Genomic DNA, 9621 nt, shown 5'->3' with positions numbered 1-9621 from the left:
TATATAGTCTGTCTCATCTTAAGATGAGATTAACGCCAAGTTGGATTTCGCAGCAGCAGATTCGAATCACACACGTTAACCTAATCCTGCAGGGCGTATACACCAGTATAAGCGCGATTTGCCCGTACTTACCTTGGTGACACAACTCAGTAAATGCATTGATTCAAATCTGCTATTGTAAAATCCAACATGGTGTTACTTGAGATGAGACACATGTTAAAACTGAAGAACCAAAGATCTTTTGTAAGTTTGTTAATCTTTTGTAAATTTGCCTTTCCTCAATTCTGTATGCTTTAATTATATATACCGTATTTCGTCCAATAGTCGACCCCCCTCAAATAAACGCCCCCATCACTTTTTTCAACTAAGATGTTTAAAAAATGCCGATATTTCCATGCTATTTTGTGCTAGCTTATCAAGTTGCCCACATGGTCGAAAATAGCGTCACTTTTTGGTGAAAATCTGGATTGGAAACCCGGAAGTGAACCAGAAGTCGGTGTTTCTAGTTCATAGTTCGTCATTTTAGCGTGAGTTTAAGTTTTTAATATATATCTAATGATTTTAACGGGAATTATCGTTCTAAAATTGACATTGAACAAACGCCCCCTCCCCCCTTGGGAAAATGTAACGCCCCCGGGGCGTTTATTTGACGAAATACGGTATATACCTTTAATAGTAGGCACCAGACATAATGCGTATGTTTCAATTAATTTTGTTTGCGAATTGTGTTTAAAGGGTATGCACCTCTTTTCTGCAAATCCCATGTTGATGAAAGATATAGGTCCATTCATACTACGCAGCAATTGCTTTGCGTTGCAGTGCCGATATATTGATTACTTTTTGCCTCAACTCATTGATTTCCAAGTTTAAATGAATTTAACTTCATTGTGATACCACAATGCGGTATTTTGCAGTATGATGTAGTGCAGCAACGCTCCGCAACGCAAAGCAATTGCGGCGTAGTATGAACGGACCTTTAATGTACCTTTATACATCAAATCAAAATCAAAATTCAAACCCCTGTTCATTTCATTCATTCATTTCATTTCATTCGGCTGCGAAACAGGCGACTACAAAGTTTCTCCATGTACTACGATCTGAAGCCAAAGTGGCAATGGCATCTGGCAGTAGAAAGTTGTCGAAATCCCCCAACAGTTTTTGCACATAAGACAAGTAGGATGTTCTTTGCCTTCCAGGTCTTCTTTTACCATGTAATGGGGTGTAGAGAGCATATCTTCTGCATGGTTCATCTTCCTGCATCCTCAGGATATGTCCCAGGAATCGTAGTTGTCGTGATCTGACAAGAGTTGATAAGAGGCACAGTGTTGGTGATGGCATAGACCCTTTCATTACTAACATGGTCGGTGCGCTTGATGTTCAGCATTATCCTGTAACATGATGTACCAAAAGCGTTGATCTTATTTTCCATATCAGTAGATATCACCCAGGACTCACAGCCATAGAGCAATACTGTAACACAAGTGGTGTTAAACAGCTTGACTTTTGTTGCAACAGTGATTGTTGGACTTCTCCACAGATGCTCCAGTTTCCAAAATGCATACCAAGCAAGCGCCTTCCCTGTTCATTCAAACTAAAATCGTAGGCCAGGGGAGTTCAAGTTAACTATAGTAAAAATTTGGTTGTTGCTTCATATAGAGGTCCCAAATATGCTAATGAGGATTATGAATACAATATCACACTTGAACACACATGTAACACTGGTACTCAACAACAAAATGATTCTATATTCCTCATTGTCATATTTGGGACTTTTATATGAAGCACCTACCAAAAATTTGATTAGAATGAACACAGCTGCGAGCAATGTGACGATCGTCTGTATGTGCACTGTGTGATGAATGCCTGTGTGTGCATAATGCAGAGGTGAATCCAATTCACATGGGATTGGTTAGTATGCAAGGTTGTGCATTCTTGTTGTATTTTGAAATATGATCGCAGGTTCATTCAAATGAAATGTTTACTATAAAAAGATTTCACAGTATACAAAAAAGTATGGTTTCTTGCTATTGAAATAAACAAAAAGAACATTACAACGAAAATTGCCACCATCTAACATTTTGTAAGTAAATAAGTTTTATTTCGTCTATCCAATACATATTTGTCCAATATTCTCCTTCATAAACACTGTAGGGTGTTACATTTGATTAAAAAAAAGGGGCAGTTATTTGGCAGTGTATTCACTATCAGCACTTGCTGAAGAAACATAAAGACTTTGATCATTCAAAATAAGAGACTGGTATTATACTTGTATTTACCAGATCATTATCAATCCCACTTGCATTCTAATCCCAGCTGGCAATTTGTTATGGGCCATTGCAGTTGAAATCCATACATCATAGACATGACCTTAATCTCTCACAGAGGGAGCATGAATTTTAAGTTGGATTTCTTGAATGGGTGACTCCATTTGAAATCTACACCCCCTATGTGGGAGATTAATGTCATGTCCTCCATAAGTGTACAGATTTCAACTGCAATCCCCTGTTCCACAACTCTACACGCAATCATGCATGTTTGACCTGCTGTGCGTGGCTTGTGATGTGATCTCAAAAGGCTGCCTTGTGTGATTTTTTATTATCATTGTTGTATTTCATATTGTTATTTTACATTTCAGCATGCATCTTTCTTTTATGAATGGACACAAGATTGTAATATTGTGATACCTCAAAATTAATATATTAAGTTAATTTTATATTGTATCCCATCACAATTGGATGACAATAAGAAAAAATCTCACAAAGCAGCCTATGGAGATATGACAGTGCGATGCTGACAATGAGATAATGCCTAGTTATATAAATGAACCATGTGCATCAAAATATTTGAAATAATGTTGATGATTGCAATGGAAAATGGATTATTGCAGGTGATGCTAAAATATCAAAAATAATCAATAGAATTGGCCATGCCAATCAAATGTGTACATCCATATCAAAAGGATGCACTTGTCGCCTGCTGCAAGTGTCTCATTTTGCATAATAGCTAGGAATAAATACCAGAAATCATATCAAGCAGAGGTCACTTCAAATCATCCCAAAAGTTACATGGTTTAAGAAATACAGAGAAAATTCCAAAACCACATGACTTACATGTAGGGGTGATTTGAAGTGACCTCCACTTATGATATGAGTCTGGTATTTATCCCTAGCTATTATGTAAAATGAGACGCATGTAGCAGCTGGCAAGTGCATCTTTTTGACATGGATGCACACAAATGAGAAAATCTTTGTGTGAGTTGTATAATATTAATTACTAAATATTATTAACTATTACCGTATTCGTCCGAGTATAATCCCACGTTCGAGTATAATCCCACCCCCCATTTTTCGAAAAATTTCAGAAATTATAAAAAAAAAAAAAAAAAAAAAAAAAAAAAAATTTTATAAGTTTTTTTTTTCGGTTTTGGAGTGTCCCTGGACCTAAAAATAAATACTAGGATCATTCATAAAAAAAATAAAAAAAAAATTTGTATTCATGTCATACTCTATTAATGATTTCAAAATGCATTGAATTTGAATGCATTTTGAAATCATTAATAGAGTATGACATGAAAACAAAAGTATCAATTTTCATATTAAAATACAAAATATCTTGAAATTTTTTTTTTTTTTTTTTTTTTTTAGGTCAACCATGAATGATCACATTTTGTTGAAATTCGAGTATAATCCCACCCCCCAATTGTGAAAAATTTTCACATAAAAAACGGGTGGGACTATACTCGGACCAATACGGTACTTTCTAATGATAATAAATTGTATAATTTATGTACAATATTTAAAAAAATTACAATAAAAAGTGAATCCGAACCATAAACCTGAGTTGTTCGCAATATCTTTTTGAGTGGTAGTATAAAAACAAGATATATTCTAAGGAAGGAACCAAAGAATGGATCCAAGGGAATAGACCCTATCAAATAAACTCAACCGTAACAGTATAAGCATGTGTGGCCGAGTGGATAAGGCGCCCGACTCATAATCCATAGGTTGCGAGTTCGAGCCCCGCTCGTGCCAACGTGTTGTGTCCTTGGGCAAGGCACTTGATCCTCATTGCCTACTGGGGATGGGGTTGGGTTGGGTTGATTGGATGTTTGTATAGTTGTTTGTTTCAATGTTGCAATATTGGCGCTGATTAAGCTGCTGCCTGCAAATTGCATTGTGTCTGTTTAGGTGTGTTTAATGTACAATTCTAGCAATTTGACCTGCGGGTCACCATTAGAGTTTGAAATAAAAACCTTCCTATAACATTTCTAATGGCAGACATGTTAGTTCTAAGTGTCGGAGGTACTAGTTGGATTCCACAACCATTCACACCTATCACCTGTTTTATTGTATTATCGTGCGAATTGCCCCATGTAGGCCTCTTGGAGGGCAGAACTTTAAAAATAAGGATGAGTGCCGTAGTATTCGATAGGGTCTATACAACATTGTCACACAAACCAAATATAATGGTAAAAACAGGGTAAATGTGATTGACGAGACATTCAATGGGGGGCATAAACAGCGTTTTAAACCCAATGTTATGAAGACTTACAGTAAAGCTTTGTCTTTCAAAATGACACATTTTAACTGATTATTTGTGACACGATCTGGTCCATGGGGGCCAAAGGAGGCATTTTTGAAAATTGAGTTACTGTAATTATTACATTATTCATACAACAGGCTATCATTTACTGAAAACATCAAAGGTGTAGCATACTTGGTTCTAAAGTTATGATGTGTTTTGATGTCTATTTTCTTATGTATTTATTGTTTTTTCACTCCATATTTTTACCTTTATCTCAGTTTCAAATTTGCTGCCTTTGGCCCCCTTGGACCAGATGGTGTCACATTTATAGTTATTGGGCAGGGGTGTAGTACCCCCTTAATGGATGTTGTGACTGTGTCACATTTGCCCTGTTGTATCCTAGTTGTAGACAATCAACTACAGTAAGCCAAAAAATTAAGGTACCAATTGTGTTCACCCCTGTATATCTTAAATAAAGACAAATAATTATGTCAAAATTAAAACAAACAGCTAATACCTGAACTCTTTAGCTCTGATTCAAGACTTATTTGTTGAAATTGGTTGAGAATTAAAGAAACGGTGATCTAAAACCTACCGAAGAGACGAAATCAAAAGTTGCACTTTTGTGTTCTAATCAATGAAAGCATGACGCTAGTTTCAACGTTCTAATCAATGGAAGCACGGCGCTAGTTCCCTTGTTCGCGAATGGTTTGTGTACAAATCAATAGCGCATGTAATGGAGGAAACTGCAACTTTTAAGTTGGCACCTTCCTTGGGGTTTTGGATCGTCATGTCTTTATTTCTTAAACAATTTCAACGAATGAGGTCTTAAATTCGAGCTAAAAGATGAAGTTATTGGCTGCTGGTCCCAATTATGACATATTTGTCTTTGTTTAGGATATACAGGGGGTAAACATAACAGGTACCTTAATTTTTTGGCTTACTGTAAAAAGAATGTAATCTGATCCACCAAAGTAGGAAATTTTAAACATTTAGTTATTAACATTAACTTAATACTCAGCATCTAAACTGCTGTTATTACGACATGTTTAGCCCCTCGCATCTTGGTTGAAAAGTGAGGAACTATTTATACATCCATTGTTTAAGATTTTTGTGGTTTTTTGCACCTTATTTTTGCCTATATTTCAATTTTATTATTGCCAACTTGGGTCTGATTGAATCTGATTGAGGAATGATTTCATGCAAAAACTTATCCAGTTTTAACATTTTCAACTTCCCAATAAACAAAATTTCATATCATATCCCTTTTATTACATTTTTAAAATGTTGCACAAAAGTAAATGTTACCACCAAACAAACAGAGTGATATATTTAAGTTTAGGAAACATTTTGAATGGTAGTTTTTTTTTCTCAAAAGGAAATATAGAAAATAAGTACAAAACTATTTTTCATCTATACGAGTGTATATATTCATACGTAGTCGTAGATAAAATGAATAAAGAGTTACACTTAAACACTATTACTACATCGTAACACCTTATGACGCACAGTGTCATCATCCCTATATCTTTGTGTCAAAAATTGCTGTGATAGTACGGCGAATCCTCTCGTTTTTCAAAAGCAACGCATGGCGATTTTGTTCGAGATAGGCCGAGTGACTCGATTTGTTGTCAGGTAAAACCCAGGTTTTGTTTTCAATACACTAACTGGAAATTCAATACACTAATAGGCGATTGCTGTTGTCGTTATACGCATATAGTTTACTGCATTTTATACAATACAATTTTTAAATCGTACATTAAAATTGTGATATATTCAACTGTTTGAGAATTAAAATTAGATCCACATGCTCTATAGAATATTAAATCACAAGTCTATAATACAATGTACTATTGAGAGCTATCCAGACACTATGCAACTTTCTTTATCTGCGTCAATAATAGAATATTGATTTTTATCGAATTGAGTACATCTCTACATTTTGAGCTTGTACTTCAGCACTGAGCGATCTAGTGATCGATTCCTAGCCAATCAGATAGGACTCCTTTTCTTGCGTTCGGTGAAATACCAATCGCCCGTCGCTTACCAACGGAGTATTAAGTTGCAGGGAAAAAATCTTTATAATACACGGTGTCGACACTGTGTGACGTCATACTGTCAATCAAATCACATGACATCATCAGAAATGTATATCTCAATATTGTAGACTAGCGATCATCACAGCATCACCATCTGCTGAAGACACAAATTCGATCTAGTGAAAACGTTCCACGTGAGCGAAAAATAAAGTAGTGTTGAAGTGTAACTCTTTATTTAATCTTCATCTATTAAACATCCAATTTGGCACACATGATTTGGAAATTAACTAATGAACGTTGACATGCGCAATTGGCTTAACCCCCTGAACACTACCTGCCAATCTAACATTGCCTCTGATTGATCAATTACATTATATCTTCACTTAAATCACCAATCAGAATGGAGCTTTGCAAATAATTCACCCCAATTTTTTTGCGTGGTGAAATTATTCTAACAATATTGCTGATTGATCCAATTGATAATGAAAACTTCTTTTTGACCAATCGGCAGGTAGTTCTCATAGGGTTAATAACCCAGCTGAATGGGCTATTGAGTCCAGTTGAAATCAATAGCCCAATGGAAGACACAACCTCAATCTCCCACACATAGGGTGTATATTTCAAATGGAGCCACCCATTCAAGTAACCTCTATTTAAAATTCACACTCCCTCTGTGGAAGGTTAAGTCTCTCCACGCAGGTGTCAACTGCAGACGACAAGTTTCAAATTTCGTTTAAATGTTTCAAAAATTTCAGAATTGTAAATTTTCATGACCATATTTGGAATCAGCATGACAAATGCATTAAAATAAGTACAAACAAGCCTAGTATTGGTTCAGTGGTTCTTAAGATAGCTCTTGATATTTTAAGAAAATATCTAAAAACTTTTTATGTTGAAGCCTATGGTCAGCATGCAGAGCAATAAGGTTGTGTCTTCCAAAGGGGATGTATGGATTTCAACTGGAACAGCCCCATCTAGGCTACATCTTCTATTTCATCTTTCATCTCATGATTGACACAAAATATTTATAAGATTATGTTATCCAAATGTTGACAAAACAAAATGTGTTGCCAAAAATATTTTTTACCTTGGATATTTTGTCAACATTATGACACATAAAGTAACATTTTGATGCAAAATGTTTTAAAACATTTTACAATGTACAACTTTTTAGTTCAAAACCTGACATTTAATGTTAACCAAACATTGAAACAATGCTTGGAAACGATTAAAAAGCATATTTGTATTTACTCTGTGATTACCCCTGATTATTTTGGTGGGTTAAGTAATAAAATCTGCATATCCATTACATTGGTACCAGTCAGTCCAGTGACAATCAAGTCCTCACCACGATTCACTCCTTTATAAAAGGAGTAGGAATCATTACGATCTAGACAATTCTTGGTATCCGATTGGTTGACATCGGTCACCTGACCAGGATATGCAAATGATCCTGTCGCATCAGTGGGTCCATCTTGTCCATCAGTGCCGGCAGATAGTAAAACAAGCTCGAAACCTTGCTGCTTCAGATGCTGAAATATTGGCGATTCATTCATACCCAAAGCAGCGGATAAGGCAAGTTCTTGGTTCCGCCCACCTTTCCCATCACCTGTTACTGTAACAGTGGTTTCTCCTGCCCCGATAATACACACTGGTTGGCGCTTATCAGCAGCCTTTTGCACGCATACTTCTATCATCTTCAATGCAATGTCGGTAACACTGTATTGAGTTCTCAACAACAGATTCAAAAGTTGTTGATACTGCATCTGTGCACTCTTGCTTCCCATGTCTATTTTGCTACCCGACTCTCCCTGATTACTGGAGGAAACATTCACGCAATAGAGCTCGTAAACATACGCAGCCAGAGATGAGTACATCTTACCTATAACCTTGGCCTCCCCGGAGACTGACATGGAATGTGACGTTGCAACATACCCGCACCGTTCTGCTTCCTTGAGGGCGTGCTCCACAGCGATAGTGTTGCTACCTACGATGATATTTGTGACATGGTCAAGATCAGATTTTTGTCCTTCATGTAATTTTCCTTCAGATTTCTCTGTTAGATACTTGATGACAGACTTTGGTATTTCATCTTTGATTTCTAACCTTTGAATGATGTCTAGGCAATCATTGGGAGTGGATTGATCCGCTACAGTTGGGGCGCTAGCAATTAAGTCAAGAGGATCACCTATGATGTCAGATAGGATTAGTGACACCACCTGTAGAAAAGATAAAGAAAAACTATATTAAATTGCGTATGTTGACTCAAGAACTGGCTTGATCAATGGCAGTACATCTGTACATGTGCTAAATAAAAATATATTCCATTCAAGCCATTCAGTATATCAACTCTGAGCCCTGACAAAGCTTTATTTGCTGAGTAATTAATGACCATTCTCTTTATTTTAAAATTTTGGGCATTTGGGGCCCACTATATTTGACCTATAGAGGGTATGCAATACGACGTCACTCATGACAGAGTCATCCTCATTTAAATAAAATTCTGTCCTCCATAAGGTACCATGGGAAAATTTGCATGATAATACAATAAAACGTATGAATGATTGTCGATCTAGAGACCTGTCCCTCTGTCATCTTAAGTTATCTTAGAGCTGTCCTCCAGCATGGCTGCCATTTCAATTGTTATACCGTTCCGGTTGGTTTATTGCATACACTCTATATGTGGCCCATGTACATAAAATTAGGTATAATGCTCAAGTGCCATCAGTACTTGGAGCACTGTAGCTGCTTTATTTATTTTATTTTTTTTAATTTATTTATTTATTCACGGTATACAAATAGCCGGCAGGCAGCATAGGCTGAATAGCGCCGGCTTTACAAAATACAATTTACACATCAAAAATATACATTATATATACACTCAACAATTTACTTAAAAACAAAACAAAAACAGAGATACAGGCAGAGGAGTAAAATACCAGCAGAAGCATAGGATTACACTACTTTTTGTATGGGCGGAGCCATAGGCGGAGAGCCATACTTTAATTTTGTTTTGCAATATTTGTTCGCACGTTTAAGGGTTTATCTAGCCACTGTA

General features: G+C 36.2%; 1 protein-coding gene across 1 annotated transcript in view; it reads right to left on the bottom strand.

Moving 5' to 3' along the window:
• Positions 1-3664: 3664 nt before the first annotated feature.
• LOC140147879 (glycerate kinase-like) overlaps positions 3665-9621 on the bottom strand; it is a 28016-nt gene continuing 22059 nt past the window's right edge. The window contains exon 6 of the mRNA XM_072169657.1: positions 3665-8782. Within this exon, the coding sequence (XP_072025758.1) occupies positions 7832-8782 (951 nt within the window). The 3' untranslated portion in view covers positions 3665-7831. The remainder of the gene's footprint in view (positions 8783-9621) is intronic.

This window comes from Amphiura filiformis, chromosome 3 (assembly GCF_039555335.1).
Source record: "Amphiura filiformis chromosome 3, Afil_fr2py, whole genome shotgun sequence".
NCBI lineage: Eukaryota > Metazoa > Echinodermata > Ophiuroidea > Amphilepidida > Amphiuridae > Amphiura > Amphiura filiformis.
This window is presented reverse-complemented; position numbering and strand designations above follow the sequence as displayed.